The sequence below is a fragment of the Oryza brachyantha genome, chromosome 11 (assembly GCF_000231095.2).
Source record: "Oryza brachyantha chromosome 11, ObraRS2, whole genome shotgun sequence".
Taxonomy (NCBI): domain Eukaryota; kingdom Viridiplantae; phylum Streptophyta; class Magnoliopsida; order Poales; family Poaceae; genus Oryza; species Oryza brachyantha.
In genome coordinates, this window is record NC_023173.2 from 16,218,609 (window position 1) to 16,241,187 (window position 22,579).

A 22,579-nucleotide genomic window follows, 5' to 3' on the forward strand; every position below is an offset into this window, starting at 1 on the left:
TATCATATTTAATATACATAACACCTCTATGAAACATGATTGACACTGGTCTAATGGAAAATTTCATTGCAATTGATTAATTTTGCATCCATGATCCATGGTAATTATGCAAAAGATTAAACAAGAAAACAGCCACAAAGTAATAATTACAAGAAGTACAACATATTGCTGGCCTTTGACTCTGAGAGAGTTTGAGAACTCATGCATGCATGGCATTTTTTTTGTGTGTTTTTTTTTGGACAAAATGGCAAATTAATCAAGCACGATTAATTCAACTAAAGTTCTCGTAGTAGTATTAATTTCTTGATCAGAAATAAATATATACCTAGCTAGAGTGCTGGACTAATGCTTGCTATGGCAGCCATGGTGGCAGGGGGACTTGTCGGAGTCGGAGTCCGACCCGCATCCGCCCCCGCATTCCTTCTTCTTCTCGCCGGTCGGCCAGTTCTTGACGATCTCGGCGAACAGCACGGAGACGCCGGCGGCGAGCGAGACGTACATGGCAATGTGGACCTGGTTGCAGAAGTTGCCGGCGGCGGCGGTGGTGCAGACGCCCACGCGCTTGCCCACCGCGCAGTACGACATGTCGCCGGCGGCGAAGGCCGCCGCCGTCGCCGAGTAGAGCAGCACCGGCACGGCTGCGTCCAGCAGCGGCAGCAGCACCTTCGCCGGCTCGTCGTCCTTCTTCTTGCATACCGTCAGGAAGATGGCGATCGCCTCCATGAACGCGCCTATCGAGCTCGCCACCACCAGATACCTGCACGCACGCACACAAATTACACCACGTATAAATACACGCACAATACGCTATACGCAAGCGTATATACATATATTTGTTTGTGTACGTACACGAAGGGGCCGAAGTCTTTGTAGGTGATGGTGTGCAGCGGCCCGCCGTAGTAGAGGAAGATGGTGCACTGGCTCGCCGTCGCCATGAGCGCCGCCGCGGCGACGGCGAGCCCCATCACCACGATGCGGAGGGCGAGGTTGACGCAGTAGAGCGCGCCCTTGCACGACTCCTTCTTCTTCTCGCTCTCGCACATGATGATCGCTTAATCGATGCAAGATCCCAACGAAGAAGAAGAGTAGCTTGCTTTGCTAAAGTTGTTTAGTTGACTTGATGAGCTTGAGAAGAGATGAGATGATGACGAGAGTATTTATAGATGGATTAGCGATGATGATCTACAAGCTGGTGTGATGAGATGAGGACATGGTCAAACATTCAAAATTTAAATGTGAAGTAGTACATCTATCACTAGACTTTAGCTACACATGTGCATTGTGATTGGGGAGGTTGATGCTTCAACTAACGATGGCCAGGCCAGCTCGAGCCCTAATTAATGGCGCTCACACAAATTATTGCTCTTCCTGTATTCAATTGCTGCAGGGTCTCTCTTATTCGTCGGAGTGGTTATTAATTACAAACCTGGCCTTTTTGATATGGATATATGATTGATTAGTTGATTAGTTTATTTGCCCATGTTTTTTTTTATTTTTTTTGCTTGGGTATTTGATTAGTTGATTGATTTCTTTCCACGACCAAACCATTTTTTACTTCATTTTCGGCCGTTGATGAGAGGACATGGTCGATGATTAGGCGCCGCGGATTGTATTTTATTATCTGTGATCGCTGAATGTTTAGCTGTTTTTTCTTCTTTTGAGTCAGAGATGGGATTTTTTTTTCCACTCCAGGGAGAATTATTTCGGATTTCTGGGCTATTGGTCTGTCCGTTAAGGCAGAGGCCCAATTGAATTAACTGAAGGCCCATTGGACCAGAACACACCGCTCTTTTGATATCTCAGCCCATGCTCACTTTTGGCCCATTACTAATGACACCATACGCCTAATAAGCAAAATATACATGCAATCTGAATTACATATTACAAATTCATATATTACAACTAGAACATTCATCTGCGAAAAAAAACAATAACATTTCACAACTTTAACACGTACAAAAATCTTATCCTTAGAAATATAAAATTTGTACCAAAATCGTGTAGATCACCTGTCATGCCATCTCCAGTAGGCCCAGAAAAATAAATTAATTACTGCATATATCATACGAAATTACTGATGGTATATATGCAACTTTGACTCTTTGACACGTCAGTCTGACGAGGTGGGCCAGAGGGAGAACGGCAGCGACACGTCCCTGAAGACGACGGCGAGGCCGACGGCGGCGCTGGCGCCGGACGAGAGGAGCTTCGACTGGTGCACCTGCCCGCAGAACCGGCCGGCCCCGGCGCCGCAGGCTTTAATCTGCGGGCCGTACGCCGACAAGGAGGCGAACGCAGCGCCGGTGGCCAAGTAGACGAGCGCCTGCACGGCGACGTCGAGCACGACGAGGAGGATCCGGGGGAGCTTACCCGAGAACCCCTCGCCGTCGTCGTCGTCGCCGCCGCCCTTGCTGAGCTGGAGGTAGATCGCGGCCGCCTCCAGCACGGCGGCGACGATGTTGAACCCGACGAGGTAGCCGAACGGCGGGAAGTCCTTGTAGGTGACGGTGGCGACGACGCCGTTGCGCTGGATGATGGTGCACTCGCTCGCCGTGGCCATGACCACCGCCGAGGTGAGCGCCAGCGCCAGCGTGGACAGCCGGAGGAGGAGGCTCAACGCCTTGGACCCGTTCGTCTCCTCGTCCTTCTCATGGCAGCCGTACGACATGACGACGCACCTTCAAAGCTACATCCACATCAAAAATGGCGATCAAATCAATTAAGGAAACCAACCAATAAATCTCAATTAGTTTGCTGGGAGACATGATGATCCAGAAGATTACGATGTTGTACGAAGTAATTAATTTGTGATTTTAATTTCCATGCATGTGGTTGGTTTAATTTTTGTAATTATGTGAAGTGACTAATAAGCATGCATGCATATGCAAGTGAGTAGTTTAGTGAGTTGTGATTTTGTTCTAGTTGATGCAAACTACTCCGTACTTTGTCAAGCCCAAAACAAGTTAATTAATTAATTTGTAGCAACAGATTTTTAGAAAAAGGACCAAAGTGCCTACAACTTTATAAATTACGGATCAAGAACTTATGTTTGACAATTTTTATAGGCTAGAAATAAGATTATTTTGGGACATAGAAAGTATAGAATACTTAGTAATATATATATGCAACACGCATATAATTAATAAACTGAACGAGTATACCTAATTTTTAATGTATTACCTTGATGACGTCGATCGATGGATAACACTTTGCTGTGTTCTTCTCTTGATCGATCTGCTAATAATAATTGGATCTCAGGCAGAGCAGTGTATTTATATACACTCTAAAGTGTAGAATAATGTACCTCAATTCTAGGTCCACGTCACCGTTGACCAGCTGGGGTCCACGTCGCATTGACTAGCTGGGTCGCTCAATACATAACCATGCATAGTCCCTAGCTCGATCGAATCTTCGAATTAGTCTTAATTTTGCCAAACTAATTAATTTATTTCCAATCAAGTCAATACATAATTCCAAATTCATCGTACATATGTACCACTCATGGCCCCGGATTATAAGACTAATCAAATTAATATGAACGCATGCACGCACAGCGTTTACATATATATTTACATCCAGGTCAATAAATATACTCCCTTCATTTTTAACTGTTTAACGTTGTTAACTTTTTTATACACGTTTAATTATTCGCCTTATTTAGTTTTTTAAAATACGTAAAGATATATATATGCATAAAATATATTTAATAATAAATGAAATAATATAAAAATAATTAATAATTATGTAAATTTTTTGAATAAGATAAATAGTTAGACATGTATAAAAAATAACTTTGTTAAATATCTAGTGACGGAGGAAGTACATAGTTTGGTTACCATTTGGATTTTTCTGAGCCTCATCTTGCCCAATTTCCAAGTGATTTGAATATATATAATAATTGGATTACTATAATATCCTTAGTACGAATGTACCAGGTACGTGCCTTCTGGGCCAGGTTACGACCGATTTTTTTGTCTATACTGTCAAAAAAAAAAACACCGTGTATCAACCGGCTGGAATAGTAGTGGACTATATGCGACCTTGGGTTTTTAGACAGACTTGAAATTAATCATGGCCATAGGAAATAACTAATACTCCTTACAATTTTAAACGCACCACGCCTTTCACTTTTGGATATAACGGCGAACTGTTCGTCTTATTAAGTTTACAGTGTTTCAAGAATAATAAGATAAAAGGTCAAATGTTATCTCCAAAATTAATAGGTTCTGGGTTTTAAAATGGGCTGGCCGGTATAAATGATTGATTGTTTCCTGTGTCAAGATAATTTTATCTTTTTGGTTCAAAATTTAAACTTAAAAGATAAAGTTATTTTAGAAAAGAGTAAGCATTTAGTAAGTAACATCCACATGGTAGAGAATTTACTACTGCAAGTCTGTCATTTTACTTATATATTGGAGGCGGCCAAAAACACAAGGACATCATATTTTTGTCTTTTCAAGAAAAAAACTCAAACAACATATATGCAAATGAAAAATATTTTTTGAATAAAATTTTTCTTTACATGTTCTCAGCGATCTAGAGAAAGTATTAAAAAATAAATCATGTTGAAAAAACTCTAAATTCAAGGTTGAAAACTTAAATTTTAGCTTATAGAGAAAAACAAAATGATGGGGTTGATGTATATAAGGTTAACCAGTTGGTGATTAGTCCATGCATGCCATTTCTTCACGCTGTTAACTACCTAACACGAATTGTGTGTCAACTCTACCTTGCATGCCTTGCCATGTATGATTTTCTTGTATTTTTTATGACGATGTTAGTCTTTGGGAAGTGGAATTCTATTACCATGACGGTGTGATAACAGAAGTATTTCCTTACCTAAAATTGTAGCCTAGTTAGGAAGTGGAATTTTATAGTCATGATGTGATCACAAAGGCACACATTCTTACCCCTAAAAAGATGGTTTCCTAGCTAGGAAGTGGAGTTATGTTATCACAAAGACACATTTTCTTACCTCGAAATTAATTAAGAGGGTAGCCTAACTATGAAGTGGAATTTAACAACCATGATGATGAGGTCAACCCACTTTGGCCACAAGTCCAGCGGTCAAACCACTATGCCACCGGTTAAACCATCGGTTTTTATTTATTAATATTATATTTAATTTATATTATTTTTAATATACAACTATCGTAAATTTATAAAATATGTATAAACAAATCAATATACCTATTAATACATGGGTACAACATTAAAATTAATTATAGTATGGTAAACTAATAAATTTACATTGCAATATTGCCATATGACAAATTAAAAACCAGATTGCTATTTTAAAAACCATCTGGTTTACTGGTTTTTTACCGGTTTGATTGCATGGAAGGTTTTTGAGCAAAACTGACCCACCAAGGTTCTCTGTTTCGGTTTTTCAGTTCAGCTGTTGGTTGGGTCGGGTTTTTTTACTATGTTCCAAAGACATATTTCCTAACCCAAAACCCACTCCATCCATTTCGTATCCTAATTTTTTTAAATACATAGATTCATCTATCCATCAATATATATTACTAGTATATATATCTAGATTTATTAGTATCCATATAAATATATACCAGAAAGTTTTACACCGTAAAACTGAGGTTGTAGTAGTTTAATTAGTTAATTACAAGTGGAATTATATAAGCATGATATGATCCAAAGATGAGTAGATAGGTATGCAATAAGTTATAAATTGACTTTTCTAGTCCACGTGTGCCACAGCAACTCGGAAGCTACCCAACAAACTGATGAAACGTATGTGTGCGGTCACAAGTAGTGGAGTCTTTACTCTGATTTCTAGGAAATAAGATGTGATAAGATCGTGAGTTGGGGAGAAGACAGGGACAATTCTTTAGAAATTTTATTTGTAGTTTCCTTTTTGTAATTTAGGGGATATTTATGCTGTTTATCAGTACGTGTAATATAAATTATGGGATCCCAATCATGCACTTCTTTTAAATGAATTCTAACTAATTGATCCCTTGCATACATCATTGGTTTGATGCCAAAGAAGATTAATTAAAAGCTACGGTGATCATCGTTGCAATAGGATTGCTGCATAATTCCATCACTCCATTGGGGCTCAACTATTAGTTCATTTATTATTAGTGTTCTTCCACTTGTTATGTTTCGCTAAGTTTTATTCATAAAATATTTTTTTTATTTGCAAATATGCCGTCGCCCATTTTATCTGTTAGTGTTCGGCGTACTATATATAAGGTTTTGTTCCTTGCTTACCTAAGCAACCAAATGCTACCCAATCACGAGGAGTTAATTAACAAATTAAAAGATCGCCAGTGACAGTGGGCTCGGCGTGCCTGATTTTTAATTTGCTCATCCTAATTAGTCATCCTAGCTAGTCATTTTTTCCATCCTTTCACTTAACAATCATCAATTTCAATGATAATTTATCTTTAATTCTTCCTTAACAAACGAATTGCATTTCAATAATTCAAAAGGCCCGTACACATCGAGATGATCATAGTGCCATTCCCTTGTCCTAGACATGTACTGTGCCTCCGTTTCTTTTAACGTAAGATTTTATAATTTTATCTAGATTCATATATATGCTAATAAATCTTGCTATACATACAAACAATATACCTCTATCAATAAATGAATCTCGACATATCTAAATCGTCTTACAAATACAAAACAGAGGAAACAATTACCATACGAAATAAAAATATAACCCCGCACGAAAAGTTACCACTTAACTAAGTTTGTCTTCAGTAACCTACATATATATCTTTGCGGTTGATTGTAAGGTTGGTTTTTACGGGTTTGCTAATTTTCATTCCACGGTTTTTTTCCTCCCAAATTTTTGGTCTATGGACCATAGGATCGCTTCAACTGTAGGATTGGATTTACGGTATGCTTATCTAATTTTCTTTCCACAGTTTTTATTTCCCCGAAACGTTCAATCTGGGACGACCATCAGAGATCGTTTTGGAGATTTGTGCTACCTTAATGTTTAGTCACATAATTAAGTTACATTTGTACTAGTTATGGTATTGTAAAAATGTGATTACACCGTAGTTACATTTGAAGGTTTTTAATTTACTCACAAACTATGGAATGTTGGATAGCTGGATAGCTATTCCGTTGGATTTATAGGTTCATGGAAACATCCAACGTGGATAAAAACCAAATGATGCTTTGCTCTGTGAATCTCTTGATCGCCTTATTCTGAACGTATAAATGTGCAGCAATATTCCAAAAGAATTGAAGTATGAATGGAGCAAAGCACTATTAGAATATATGCAAAGCATCAAAAGAAGAAAAAACATAATTACTTGTGTGTCACAGACTCACGGTATCAAAAAAAAAACACACACACACACGCACAGAACACCCTTGATCGATACATATATAAAGAAGATCGAGAGATATGTCTCAGGTAATCTAATCATATACACTTAATCTCTTTTTCTACCACTTGTTCATCACACATATCTTATTATATGGTTGCACATGTAATAACAATAATCAGCAATTCTATGTAGTTTGCATGATATACATATGATCATCAAATATAATTCAACACAATCAAATATAGTAGTATAAATTATGTGACTAGATGGAGTCATTTTCTGCTTTGCGATTCGTGCTGCACGCATCTCATTTTTACACACACTGCAGGCAGCTGCAGGTGAACACGCCGTGCGAGTGACGGCCTACGCCAAGGTCGACGCGACCCATGTCAGCTGGCCGAGGGGCCACCAGGGCGTCCCCGTGCTGGTGCGCGTCGTCGCGCCGCCGGCGGCGTCGGAGCGCGCGCCCATCGACCTCGTCACGGTGCTCGACGTCAGCTGCTGCGGCGGCGGCGGCGGCCGAGGGGCGGCGGCGGCGAACAGGATGGAGCTTCTGAGGAGGGCCATGGAGATCGTGATCAACAAGCTGGGCGAGCACGACCGGCTCGCCATCGTCCCCGTCCAGGCCGCCGAGAAAGATGAGCTCCTCAGGATGAACGCCGAGGGGCGCACCGAGGCCACCACCAGGGTGCACTCGCTCGTCGCCACCGGCGATAATAAGCTATCGACCGCTTTAAAGAACGCCGCCGCGGTACGAGTCCATGCAATGCATCTTACACAAACTTACATGCCATTTAAATGAGATTTGCTCCAATCCAACAAAAAGTATCTCAAGGTACCAAATATCGTTTTGAACCGTTGGATCTAGCTGAGTAGGATGTGCATTGTTAGATCCAATGATAAAAATAATTTGGTACCTCGAGGTACCGATACCTCGAGATTGGACCGAAGAAAATCTTTATTTAAATAGCTATAAAAATATTTATTTATAAAAGAATTGATAAGGATAAGTTAAACTTTAAGCAGTATACTCGTATTTATAGTAATATTTGTTTATTTATGTTGTAACATGTAGTGGTCACACTTGATCTTGCTACGTGATCGTTTAGTGATATATCACAATATCAACCTATCTTATGAAATACCATTTTTATGATCATTTACAAGGAATGCAGAACGATGGGACATCCTCGAGATTATTAATTTTTTTCCCTAACTGTCATGTATGTTTTGGTGACTGATAAGTTAAATCAGTACAAAACAACTTATAAACCGCAAAACTCAAATACAAAGGAAAGTTAATTTTTTTTCTTCTATGTTTCTGTAGTTATATATTACATCCAGTCAAAAAATTTATTATTTCAGACATGATTTAGTAAAACTTCTAAAATTACGAGAACCAATTTTTTGTTACAATAAATTTATTAAATTAATTAAATAATTTTATGATATTATGATACTACATTCCGATTAAAAAATATATATCCTTTGTTTTTATATTTATTATAAGCATTTACAAAATAATTTATCATTCAAAAGTCATGTAAGAAACGACGGGATATCCCTTCAAGAGTTCAAAAGAGTTCTTCAAAATGGCGTGTATGTTTTGGTGACTAGCAAAGTAAATTGAAAGAAAAACATTCAATACAGAGCAATTTATAGACATAGCAAACTAATTAAATGATTAAAAGAAAAAAAAGTTGTTTTGCTAGGTTTCTATAGATATATTTTCGTGTGTGTAGATATTGGACGGGCGGAGTGAAACGGAGAAGAGGAGAGCGGCGGGGTTCATCATCCTCATCTCCGACGGCGACGACGGCTCCGTCTTCCGCGAGAAGATGAGCGGCAACTACTCCGTCCACGCCTTCGGCTTCCGCGACGCGCACAACGCCAAGGCCATGCACTACATCGCCGACAACTCCACCGGCACGTACGGCATCCTCAACGACGACCACGACGGCATCACCGAGGCCTTCACCGGCAGCGTCGACAGCATCGTCTCCGTCGTCGCCGTCGACACGGAGGTCGACATCTGGCTCGCCCCCCCCCCCCCCCCCTGGGAGTGGGAGTGGGACCACGGCGACTCTGTCGGCGATCGAGTCCGGCAGGTTCAGGTCGCGCATCAAAGACGACAAGAAGAGCGGCTTCATCATCCCCGGCGCCCTCCAGGCCGGCGCGGTGAGGAGCTTCCTCGTCTACGTCGACAACGTCGGCAAGGACGAGCGTAGCAAGCTGCCGGAGCTGCTCAAGGTCGGCTTCAAGTGCAAGAACCTTTCGTCGCACCACGCGGAGGAGGAGCCGGAGAAGGAGGGCAGGGCGCGGGATGTGCAGAATCAGGTCCAGGTCGTCGTCGTCAGCAAGGGCGATGAGCGGTCGAGAGTGGTGGCGGCGGAGATCGTCTGCGTCGAGGCGTTCAAGATCGTCGACGGCGTCTTGAAGAAGTACACGGACAACGGGAATGTGCTCGCCGGCGCCATCGACGAGCTGCGCAATCAGTGGGGCAGCCTGAAGGCGTCGGAGTACGGCGCGGAGGCCGGCCAGGCGGGCCTCCTCTCGGGGCTCGACTCAGAGATCGAGGACATGGTAGCCAGCATTCTCCGGTGCTCCGGCATGTCGTATATTCTCTCGTGGCAGACGCGCCACTCCCTGCAGCACCATACTTCCTCGCCGGCGAGTGGGGTGCCGCCGAGGCCGTCACCGAATCCGAACGGCATTGCAGCCGGAGCGGCGGCGGCGGCGCCAGGGACGATCACGGCGGCCGGCGCTCACCACGCTGCGCATGGGGTCGGCTGCGGCGGCGGCGAGAGGAAGCGCAAGTACCAGTACAGGTCGGAGCTGGAGATGATCGAGCAGCGGCTGGCGTACTGGTCGAAGGTGAAGTGCGAGCTGCCGCCGATGCATCACGACGGCGAGTGCGCCGACCACATGACCACCCTTCCGGGAGGCCTCCCGTGAGTCCATCGACCGCGCCATGTACCACGACGTCTTCTTGGTATAAATTCATTGCTCCTGCTAAGTATTTGGTTTGTTTTAATTAATTGATGTAGTTGAGTTTTAGATTTACGATGGACCATGTGTACTATTTAAAAAATTATATAATTACAAATTATTTGTTACGATTTCATTTATGACTAGAGTAACTTTAGATATGATTTATAATTTTACAAATTAGTACAAAAATTTTGAATAAAAGATTAATAGTAAAATGCAGATCTAAACGTCCACGACGTCGATCAATTAAAATAAACTGAGGAAGTACATGCAGATTAATTACTAACAACATTGTTAGTAGTTACTGATATATCTGGACGTGCAGGCCGTGGTGCATGCCACCGGCCGGAGGAGTTCGAAATCCGGCGGTGGCGGTGGCGGCGGCGGCGGCGGCGGGTGTTCATGCGGCCTCTGAGACGGCGGACCTCCATTTCTGCATGGTGAGCAGGAGAGCTCGACGTCAACCAGCTGCCGTCTCATATGCATCAAGAAGATAAAAATACGACTCGGATACGGATACATAAATAAGTAAGATTACATATACTCCCTCCGTTTCATAACTCAAGATGTTTGACTTTTTTGCTTGCAAAGTTTGATCATTCGTCTTATTAAATAATTATAGAAATATCATTTTTTATTTGTACTAAATTTCTGAATAAAACGAATGGTCAAACGTTGTAACAAAAAAAATCAAACATCTTACATTATGAAATGGAGGTAGTACATGGATATACATGTATATGTTGTATGTGTAGCATATTATGCATGCATACGCTATAGGCGGACGGTATATATACGCCATATATAAACACGATATGTATTTTTTTTAGCGCTGTGTAACTATACGCAGACAAATAAATGTATATGTACGCATCAGTGCATTTATATACCCAACTGTTCAAGTGCTAATTGCCTCTCCAACTGTTCCTATATATAGTACCTCGTGCCAGACTAATATAGCTAGCAAGCTATATATATGTATAGTAGTATACCCTAAAACAAATTATATTAATGGCATGTTCTCTTTGTTACCCGAATAAACCTTATCAATATTTGGCATCGCCAATATTTAGAATGATTGATTTTGGAAACAAACTGATCATACACTACTTCTGAGATCAAATGCTATATGATCACAAGTAATTGGAAGAGTATTGATGAATGTAAGGGTAAGAGCAAACCCAGCAGCTCATGCATATCATCTATATGGTTATTTGGACCAAAAAAAATGTTCATCCATATTACATTGCACTTTAAGAGATCAACCATATTATATCATTTATATTTACTTTATTAATATTTTACAACCACTTACTCTTATAGTAATATTAGTGGCATCTTTCCAATTTAAATGACCATCTATTTTTGCATGATGAGATATATGATCTGCTAGAGCCTATTTTTCTTTCATATCATCTATTTTTAATATAAATGATGAGATGCATAGGCTGCTGGATTTGTTCTTTATTTTTAATATGAACTATAGAATGCATAGGCTGCTGAATTTGCTCAAAGACAATCGATCGATACATCTGCAATTACATGCATGCACTCAGTACGTGGAATCGTGGATGTACGTGCCGGCATGGCACTGCTTCATCGTAAAGCGGACCAACGCTAGCTGCTGAAATCTTGGCAGTTCGTTTCAGATCCGACGATACTACGAGTCAAACTTTTCTTTTCTTCTTCGTCTTTAGTTTTTTTAGCTTTACAGCCCTTTGTTCTTTGCATATATTTATGTCACTCACTCATGTGCCAAGTAAGCATGCATGCATGATTAGTGTGGCTGGCCTTTGGTAACCAATTTCTTGCACGAGGTCTCGTCAAGATGTACATTTGGTATGTTAGGTCTATATAAATCAAACTTAGCTGAAATTAGATTCTTAGTCCGCGTTCGTGTGGATGGGGTAAGTTAACTTACCCCGCCACGAAAAACGTAATAATAGATTAGTACATGATTAATTAATTATTAAAAATATAAAATATACTAATATAATTTTTTAAAACAACTTTACTATAGATTTTTTTTGCAAAAAATACACCGTTTAACAAGTTGGGAAGCGTGCGCGCGGAAAATAAGAGTGATAAGTTAACTTAGAGCAAGTATAATAGTAGGCTATAAGCTGGCTATATGCTTATATGGAGGAGAGAGAGGATGAGAGAGGGTGTAAGCAGACTATTAGCTTGTAGCCAGCTTGGACACAGGAACCAAGAAACACTGTGAGAGTGACATGTGGGTTATGCATTAATGATGAAGAGCTAACTAGTATATGGGTCGGCTAAGAGAAGACTATAAAAAGTCTTATAGCCAGTTTGTTGGCTATGTTATTAGTCTTTTACTCTTAGAGGGGGTGAAGAACGCGGCCTTAATCATTTAACCATTGTAGAGAAAAGAAGATAGGAGAATAGGATACAGATCTTGGTAGAAATCTATTTCTGGTCCATAAAGACGTTTTTGTTGCATCAATTTCATAGTGAATCTTAATTAACGTATAGTTCATCCATTCATCCATGCATATCGTGGATCATGATCGTTGCCTCGTTGGAGAATCCTTGACAAGTACAAAAACAACAAGTCAACAACAAGAGGCTTCCTGCCAACAAGTTGCATGACCAGAAGCTTTCCGGCCGGCAATAAGTTCCCAAGAACAACAACACTTCATACTTAGCACTGGTACGTACATATCAATTTTCTATCTCCATCACTAAATGTTTAACACCGTTAACTTTTTTATACATGTTTAATCATTCATCTTATTCAATTTTTTTATAAAATATGTAAAACTATATATATGCATAAAAATATATTTAACAATAAATGAAATGATATAAAAATAATTAATAATTATGTAATTTTTTAAATAAGACAAATGGTCAAACGTTTATAAAAAAAGTCAATGACGTCAAACATTTAGGGATGGAGAGAGTATTTATTTGTTTGCCTAAAGGACTTGGAATATAGCAGAGGCTGCCACCCATGTGTCTCATATTGGGACTTTCTTTCCATGGAGATAGAGATCGATGGATGCTTAGCATGCGTCGGTGCTCCCACGTATCTTACAATCTCTTTTAACATTTATTACTCGAAGAAATCTCTATTGTGAAAAATGGTTTCTATATATAATTTTTTATACTACGATAACCGTGTCAATTAATTTCTTCCATCAGGACTCTCTAACAACCCTAGACAGCCATCCTAATTTCTCATGCACGAATTCCGAGGCAGACAAGCAGGGTGTGGTTCCACGTGTGCTGTGTCGTCTGGCCGGTGGCCACTGCTTGCGCTTTCGTGAAACGGACCAAAGCCTAGAAAATCTGCGTCGTTCGTTTTTTTTCAGATGGGATGATTAATTGAAGGCGATGCTTTCCTTTTCTTTCTTTTTTCTCTTTAACTACATGTAAGCTGTAAAGATTGAGAGAGCTAGCAACACAGGACTTTGTTTTCTTGCTTGTAATTATGTCACTCGATCGCAATGCATGATTAGTCGCATGTGATGGCCCAACTGCATCTGTGTAATAGGAAATTAATCTTGGTTAACCAATAACATGCAATGCTCCCGAGACGTCTATATGTACTGACGAACAACCATGTGATATCTGCATATCTCTTACAGTGTCACATATACCTCAAAACTTCTGAACTGGTTCTAGTTTCATCTAGATCTTGTGTACTGGTTGCACATTGCACAATGTACATCCCTCTTGTAAGTAATTTGTTGTTTACATGCATATGCAGTTCATTTCATTTGCATGGATCATGATCAAACCAAAAAAATTATAGTTGCTTGATCTGTTTAAATTAATTTGTAATTTATAAACTCTCTCTGTTTTCTGTGCATGCAGGCTCCGGTGTCAGCTGTGGGGAGCGACAAGGTGCAGCTGAGCACTTTCCCGAGGCTGGACGCGATCCCCCGTCGGGAATGTCACGCGCGCCTCCCTGTGCTGGTGCGCGTCACCGCGCCGGCGACGGCGGCGCGACGCGCTCCCGTTGACCTCGTTGCCCTGCTCGACATCAGCGGCAGCGGCGGCGGCGCCGCGAGGAGGCTGGACCTGCTGAGGAACGCGATGGATCTTGTCATCGAGCGGCTCGGCACCGACGACCGCCTCGCCATCGTGCCGTTCCACTCGTCCGTCGTCGACGCGACCGGCCTGCTTGAGATGTCCGTAGAGGGACGGAGCGTCGCCAGCAGGAAGGTGCAGTCGCTGGCCGTCGCCGGCGGCACCAAGCTGTTCCCGGCGTTGAACATGGCCGTCGAGATACTGGAGGGCCGGCGCCGGGAGGAGAAGGCCGGCCGTGTGGGCGCCGTCATCCTCATCTTCGACGGCGACGACCGCACCATCTTCCGGGAGGCTATCCACCCCAGGTACCCCGTCCACGCCTTCGGTTTCCGCGGCGCGCACGACGCGCGGGCCGTGCACTACGTCGCCGACCACACCTCCGGCGTGTATGGCGTCCTCAACGACGAGCACGACCGGCTCACCGACGCTTTCGCCGCCTGCGTCCGCCGCGTCACGTCCATCGTCGCCGTCGACGCGCAGGTTGACCTCACCTGCGGCGCCTACTCCGGAGCGTCGATCCTGGCCGTCGAGAGCGGCGGCTACAAGTCCCACGTTGACGAGAGCGGGAGATCGGGGTTCGTCTACGCTGGCTCGCTGTGCGCCGGCGACGTCAAGAACTTCGTCGTGTACGTCGACGTCGACCGGGAGGCCGACGGCTACATCGACGTCACGGAGCTGCTCACCGTGCACGGCGCGTGCACGTACCTGGACGCCGCGAGGAGGAAGGAGACCGTGCACCTGGACGAGCGCATGGCCGTCGTGCAGAGGCGAGACAGGATCCCGGACGTGTCGTGCGACGTCGCGGCGGAGTTGGTCCGGGTCGAGACGATCAAGATGGTCGCCGCCGTCCTGGACAGGTTCAAGGACAAGGGTTGCGGCCCCGCCGCCGCCGCCGCCGCCGAGCTCCGGGAGGGATGGTGCCGCGTCAAGGCCTCCGAGGACGCGCGTGCCGCCGGCGCGGCGAGCCTCTCCGTCATCGAGAGGGAGATGGAGGAGATGGAGTCCAGCCTGCTCAGGTGCACCGGTCTGTCCTCCATGCTCTCGTGGCTCACCCACCACAAGCTGCAGCTGCACACCACCACACCGACGAGGGCCTCGTCAACACCGTCATCGTCCTAGAAAGCGGTGGCAGTGGAGATGAACGCCGGCGAGGGGCACGGGAAGGAGGAGGGTGGTGGTGCAGCTGTCGTCGCCGGCACGAAGCGCCGGTGCGTGGAGATGGACATGATCGAGGAGCGGCTGGCGTACTGGTCCAAGGTGAAGCACGACCTGCCGCTCATGTTCCCGGACCACGCGGCTCCGGCGGCGGCGACGGGGACGAGCACCGGCGACCACGTGGCGGCGGTGTTCCGCGACGCCTCGTTGGAGACCATCAACCGCGCCATGTTCCACGACGTCTACTTGGTACGTGCGTGCTGACGTGGTGCCTTGACCGCCTTAACGGCCCATTCAACGGCCCATATACTGTCTGTGGGCCGGGAACTCAAGCTCAAATGCCCGGTCCATCCTGGATATGGGCTGCAGTTTGGGCCTGGCCGAATATAAAGGCTAAAATGATAGGGGCTTTCCCTGAGCACTATACTTACTATCGTTTTTTTTTCTTTTTGACAACAAATACTTTTTCTGCTTCATCCAAAAATAAACAATAGTTTTCTCATAGAATTTAAATTCAATCATTGATTTCAAATAGGTATGTACTTTCTCGGTTTCATAACGTAAGACTTTATAATCTTGTTTAGATCCATATAAATACTATTGAATCTAGACATATATACAAATTATATATATTCATCAATAGATGAATCTAAACAAGTAGAAAGTCCTATAATATAAAATTGAGATAGTATTTACTATGTTTTGGACATGTAATATTTTTGTATATTAAAAACTAGGTCCCTCACAACAGTTAATCTCCAACATTACTATTCGTACTGTAGCTGGTAGGATTTTATCATGTTTTGTTGATTATTTGTCTAACTATTTTTCATAATAAATGGACAGGCTGCTCTACATGCCAGCACCGTGAGGCGTTGCTGCCAGAGTTCACCGTCCACTGAGCATCCACGTAACGATCAGGATTAATTAATTAAAAATTTGTTCAGTCGCGTCAGCTTTTCCAAATTAACCGACACCCATGAACTCTTATGTACTAATAGTATGCATTTGTTTTTTTTTATTTTCCAAATCCAATTCCAATTTAGATGTATCAATTATTTGTGGTGTTAATTAATCCTACCCATAATATGTGCATGGCGTGAGATGTTGATCTTGCCATTGTCCTTTTCTATTCATGATTTTATTAGGATTTTATATTAGAAAGATGTGTCATCTAGCACACGCTAAATATATTTGAGATCAACCTCAACTCCGGCCGCGTTCGGCGAGCTAGGTAATTAACTCATATTTCTTTTTTTTCGTTCTTACTCTTTCTAAACTACAAAATAATATATTTTTATTAAAAAGTTATATAAAAGTTATTTTAAAAATTCAGATTAATTTATTTTTAATTTTTTTATAATTAATAATTAATTAATCATGTAGTAATCTGATAGCATGTTCGGTTATCAAAACCATGACTGATCGCACCTTCTTACAATTACACGGAATATATATAACGATGCATATATACGAGTAGGGGTGAGCAAAATAAACAAAAATCAAAATAACCGGGACCCAACCGACACTAACCAAAAAAAGAAAAATCTTTGGTCATGTGTTCAGTTTCTAGTATGAACATTAGTTTGGTTCTACTATCGATTAACCGGAACAACTGAATTAATCGAATTACTATGAATTGTGATGAGCTGATGGGAGTGATGGATATGATTGATAACTTATAATGTTGACTATTATCTTATACTATTGAATTGTCAAAAAAGTGTTTAAAATATGGAAGACGCTCTCAAAAATTTGTAAACACTCGCTATGTTCTTTTATAACATGAATATGTCATAATTCAGTTAGAACCGAAACTAAAATTATCGGTCTTGACTTCTACCACGAACGTGTCAATTTTAACTACTAGCTAAGCGAATTTCGCAAGAAACCAAAAGAAAGAAAAAAAACGAAAACCGGAATGTCCAGGTCTATACGAATATATACACAGCACTTCACACATGTTTAAACAGATGGAAACAAATTAACTAACTTTGTAGCCCTCACTATAGTTTTATTGAAAAATAAGCACCTGTATATTATTCACTCACATTTTCTAAATTTAGAAGTTCATTATCTTATCTTTCTATGGTAATTTTTTATCATTTATAGCATGAAACAGTTATCACAAAAATAAAAAAAACCTTTCATCTCTCGTTAAGAAAACACAGCAAGTTGTGGTGAGTTTGAATCAACACCCAGGACTTCGCCGTCCCAGCACCGAAATTTCCTCGTTTCTGTTTTTTTGACTGGAGACCAAATTAAAGCAAGCTTCCTCGTTAAGTACACACCGAGGACTTAATTTGCACTTTCTTTTTTTTGCTTGTGCATACGTACACACTTACCTCGACGCTAGAACTATAGCAGTCATACGGCATTACCGTTTATCAACACAACAAATCAGGTGCACGTATATACGTACGTACGTTCTGGATGATATGCACATCAAAGTCTTTGAGCCCAGAATTTTCATATTTTCAACACCTCGATCGATCTCCTGTTAACTTTTTCACGACGGATTCGTAGCCTGATCCGATCGGCCGGTGCACATGGTAATAGAATAATCATTTAGTCAAATATCAAATATTAGTAGGCTGCGTTCGTTTGAGCAGAAGGGGTGTTAGTTTTGTACAGAAAACGTAATAAAAGATTAATATATAATTAGTTAATTATTAATTATAAATAAGTATAAAATAGATTAATATGATTTTTAAAGTAACTTTTATATAAATTTTTTTATAGAAAATATAACATCTAGCAGTTTGGGAAGCATATACGTAAAAACGAGTGAATCTGGGCTCAGCAAGAGGGAGCCGAACGCAGCCGTAGTCCAATAAGCTACCTTTGCTTGCGTACGTGCATGGATCAATAGATGGTTAATTAGTCAAGGCGTACGTGTAAACAACTCTGAGTGCTAATCGAAGAAAAAGCACCGGAGATAATGAGGAAAAAACGAGTTATTATTTTACTTTTTTGTCGAAGATGATGCGGTTCCAGAGACTTACGCGTTGTGTCGCTTTGACTAGACCCTGCTGTATTGTTGGAAGTTGACAGAAATTAAAATTGCTATAGCTGCATATATATATATGTATGTGCTGGTTCAATTCGTCTCCTGGTCTGACTTTTTCTTCTTTATCTTCAGTTTCTGTGAACTAGAGCAGCTTTCATTCATATGAAACCATGTACTTAACTAACAAGAAACAAGGAAATAAGCTTGGCCAGTAAACATGCTGAATCTTGGAGGCCAAGCTTAATTACTCCTTCCTGTACAAAAAAATAAAATAATAAATCACCTGCATGAAAACAACTTAACTTCAAACAATTAATATTACTCCATCCGTATAAAATATGAGCATTTTTCCTATTTTGAGGAGGTATCATGAGATACCATTATTTTGTATGTAAAATTTGGTACTTTCTAGTATCTAAGTTATCAAGAGGTACCAAACTTTACAGAGCATTTTTTCTATCTTTGAGAAACTACCATGAAGTACTCCTGTTAACAAATTTTACATAGAAAACAGTAGTATTTTCTGGTAAAATTATTCATAAAATTTAGGCATATCATATTTTGACAATATCAAACCTTGTAGATGTGATAAATGGATATAAGATTTGCTGCGGTCTAAAAAAAAGTACCTTGAGTTACCAAATCGTTTACCATTATTAGATTTAGCTGCGCAGGATGTGCACTGTTAGATCCAACGATCAGAAATGATTTGGTACACGAGGTACTTTTTGTTGGACTGAAGCAAATATCAACATATATATATATATATATATATATATATATATATATATATATATATATATATATATATATAGTGAAATTAGAAGCATTTTTATGGTATGTACAAGCTATATATGTCATTAATAGAGTCAATGGACTTATACATTTACCTATTTCAAAGTAAATTTGTTGTCCTGTAGTTTTCAAGTACATATATTTTATGAGCAAACCAATATGCTCAAAGTCTTTCCTTAAAGACTTTTTCGATATATATAGTTGATATGACATTTACTTTTCAATGGAGGGAGTAAGACAGCGTGGGTCAGCATCAAATTAACTTGACTTGGTTAAGATGACGATCGAATCTCGTTTGTTAAAGAAGAATTATGTTAAACTACGCAGTGCCCCCTTGTGTATACTATTTTACCCTCTCCTGGTTTGTTTATTGTGGAGCCAAAAAAATAATTAACTTAAAACTTTAATGATTTTTTAGTTAATTTTAGAGTTTTTTATCATGATTTTTTAGCACTCTGAAGCTGTAAATTAATACTAAAGACATAAAAGTTTTACTTATAAGTTATTTCCTCGAGCTTAATAATATTTAATCCATTCGTTATTTCCTCGAGCTGTAGTAATAATCGCAAATGTTGAATCTGACGAGAAAACCAGCATGACCGCAGTTCTTGTCGTTAATTAACATTTTTATAGCGTCCTAAATTTTTACTGTTATACCAAGTCAGTACATTTCCATACTTTTTTTCGCCGTTTTGTTGGACATTTCCTCGTATATAGGTCAGGTCAGAACTCACAACTCGGTCAAGAGCAAGCAGAGGGTTAAAATAATAAATCAAATTAAAAAAAACAGCAGCGAAAAAACAACGCCATTAACCACGTGGCGGGAGCTGGTCAATACACACTGGCACAGCATGGGTCCAAAACTATCAAATTTTTTAAACGGAAACGAGTAGCGATCGAGTGACGACGACGACCCATCTCTTCTTCCAGAGATGGGTGACGCGTGAAGAAGAAGCCCTCATGGATGACGCCGTGCATGCGTGTTCTTCCCTGCTTCCGCCGCCGCATGGTGGATGCCTATATATACACGCGTCTATGCTGCTTGCTTTGCAGCAAGGTTAACGATATTGTCTTATAGGAATTGAAAGCAAAACAAGCTAGCTAGCAGCAAGAATCTGTCCATGGCGCTCGTTGCCGTGGGAGGCGGCGGCGGCAGCAGCAGCCGGTCCGTCACGGCGGTGCTGGAGGAGAGCGTCGCCGACGTCGGGGCTCTGGTGGAGAATTGGCGAGTTGATGAGGATGGTGGGGATGAGCCGTTCTCGATTTTCCTTGATGGTGGACGAGAGGAGGCTGGTCGGTTCCTGTACGCCGCCGTGGAGCTCCACGGTGCCATGACGCTCGTCGCGTCGGATGTTGAGGACGTGCAGCGGCGCGGCAAGTGCCTCGTCAGAGCCCAGGAGGTTCTGGAGGGCGCCATGCGGAGGCTTGAGCTCGAGCTCGAGCTGCTTTTGGCAGCGGTTCGGTCGAACGCCGTCGACGGCGCCATCGTCTCCGGCCATGACGTGGATGATGCCGGTGTTGTTGGGTATATACGGATGGTCGCCGAGGCCATGATGGCCGCAGGATACGGCATGGAGTGCGTCTCCACGTTCAAGTCGCTCCGCCGCGCGGAGTTCGCCGGAGCCGTCCGTGGCCTGCTCGGCTACGCGCCGTCGCAGCACGCGCGCTTCCACAAGCTCACGTGGGACGACGTCGACGGCAAGGTGAAGTCATGGCACACCGCCGCGGGGTACGCGTTCAACGTCGCCTTCACCGGGGAGAGGATACTCTGCCACAGCGTGTTCGCCGCCGACGCGGCCGTCGCCGACAAGGTGTTCGAGGGGATCGCCAGCGACCACGCCGCGGACCTCCTTGCCGTCGCCGAGGCCGCCGTGGCGCGCGCACGCCGCGCACCGGAGCGCCTCTTCCACGTGCTCGACGTCCACGCCACCCTCGCGGAGATACTTCCGGCGATCGTGTCCGCCCTTGGGGACAAGTCGGAGGCCACCGCACGCGCCACCGCCGCCCTCCGCAATGCCGGCGAGGCGGCACGCGGTATTCTTGTCAACTTCGAGGAGGCGATCCAGAAGGCGCCGTCCAAGACGGCGACGACCGGCGGCGCCGTCCACCCGCTCACCAGCTACGTCATGAACTACCTCGTCCTCCTCGCCGACTACGACGACACCCTTGCTCTCCTATACCAACAAGGGCGAGGCACGCTCATGATCACGTCCGGCTCCGGCAGCAACGCCTCACCGGACTCCCCGTCGTCGTCATCGAACCTTATTGGTCGGCTGTTGTCCGTGCTGATGCGCAAGCTGGACGCCATGGCCGGGAGATACCGGTCGCTGGCGTTGAGGTCCCTGTTCATGGCGAACAACACGCACTACGTCGGAAAGAAAGTGTCCGGCAGCAACAAGCTGGAGGGCATCGTCGGCGACGACTGGACGGAGGCGCAGACGGCGGAGACAAGGCGCCACGTCGACGCGTTCGTGCACGCGGCGTGGCGAGACGTGCTGGTGGTTGGCGGCGACGGTGCCGACGCGGCGGTGAGGGAAGCCGTGGCGACACAGCGGACGTGGGTGGCCGCCGACGACGAGATGGCCGACGCGTTAAGGTCGGCGGCCGCCGCCGCGGTTGTGCCAGCGTACAAGGCGCTCTATCGACGGCATGGCGCCGCCGCCTGGATGACGCCGGGAGACGTGAACGCGATGATTGGCCGGCTGTTCGGCGGTCCGTCGAACGCAGCGAAAGGTGGCAGGCACGTCGCCGGCGGCGGCGGCAGTGCTACGCCGCGACGCCATCGGTTGCGTCTCACCTCATCCTCGGACAAACTGGCCTATGAACAACAGTAGCATGGCCCAAATAATTTGCAAATTTCCTGTGATTTTTATGTTTACTAAAGGCAAAACATGAAGAGTTTTTATTTTGTTTACTTCTGCGTAAAATTTGTAATCTGCTTTGTACATTATTCAAAATATATTGTTGTGGAGACCGGATAAATCAGATTGAATATTGCCTATATAACAGTTATTCGATTCCTCGAGTTTGTTTTTATTTATCAGAATACTAAATCCTCACATAATGAATTAATCGAGCTATTCTCGAAATCCATTTCTAATGCACAGCCAATAGACATGAAAACAGATTAATGTATGATAGAATGTTGCATGAACTGTGGAAAGAGAGTAATAAACGAATCCACCCCTTAAAAAGTTAGGAAGTATATCTACAATCGAATTTTAGATGAAAAGTTGTTAAATGTAACCGAAGGATAGTT

General features: G+C 43.0%; 3 protein-coding genes and 2 pseudogenes across 3 annotated transcripts; 3 read left to right on the forward strand and 2 right to left on the reverse strand.

The window, feature by feature from the left end:
* Nucleotides 1–41: 41 nt before the first annotated feature.
* Nucleotides 42–1,291, reverse strand: LOC102712207 (CASP-like protein 1U3). Its single transcript, XM_006663019.3, has 2 exons — nt 850–1,291; nt 42–757 (listed from the first exon to the last, which is right to left on the reverse strand). The coding sequence occupies exons 1-2, from the start codon at nt 1,041–1,043 to the stop codon at nt 343–345; spliced, it is 609 nt and encodes a 202-aa protein (XP_006663082.2). The 5' UTR covers nt 1,044–1,291; the 3' UTR covers nt 42–342.
* Nucleotides 1,292–1,808: 517 nt separating this feature from the next.
* On the reverse strand, nt 1,809–3,231 carry LOC102712480 (CASP-like protein 1U2). Its single transcript, XM_006663020.3, has 2 exons — nt 3,181–3,231; nt 1,809–2,686 (listed from the first exon to the last, which is right to left on the reverse strand). The coding sequence occupies exon 2, from the start codon at nt 2,666–2,668 to the stop codon at nt 2,111–2,113; it is 558 nt and encodes a 185-aa protein (XP_006663083.1). The 5' UTR covers nt 2,669–2,686; nt 3,181–3,231; the 3' UTR covers nt 1,809–2,110.
* Nucleotides 3,232–7,387: 4,156 nt separating this feature from the next.
* LOC102708571 lies at nt 7,388–10,716 on the forward strand (annotated as a pseudogene).
* Nucleotides 10,717–13,990: 3,274 nt separating this feature from the next.
* LOC102708849 lies at nt 13,991–16,442 on the forward strand (annotated as a pseudogene).
* A 3,946-nt stretch (nt 16,443–20,388) lies between these two features.
* LOC102709124 (exocyst complex component EXO70H1-like) lies at nt 20,389–22,312 on the forward strand. Its single transcript, XM_040529001.1, has one exon. It carries the CDS (start codon nt 20,442–20,444, stop codon nt 22,152–22,154), a length of 1,713 nt encoding a protein of 570 aa, XP_040384935.1. The 5' UTR covers nt 20,389–20,441; the 3' UTR covers nt 22,155–22,312.
* The last annotated feature ends 267 nt before the right edge of the window (nt 22,313–22,579 follow it).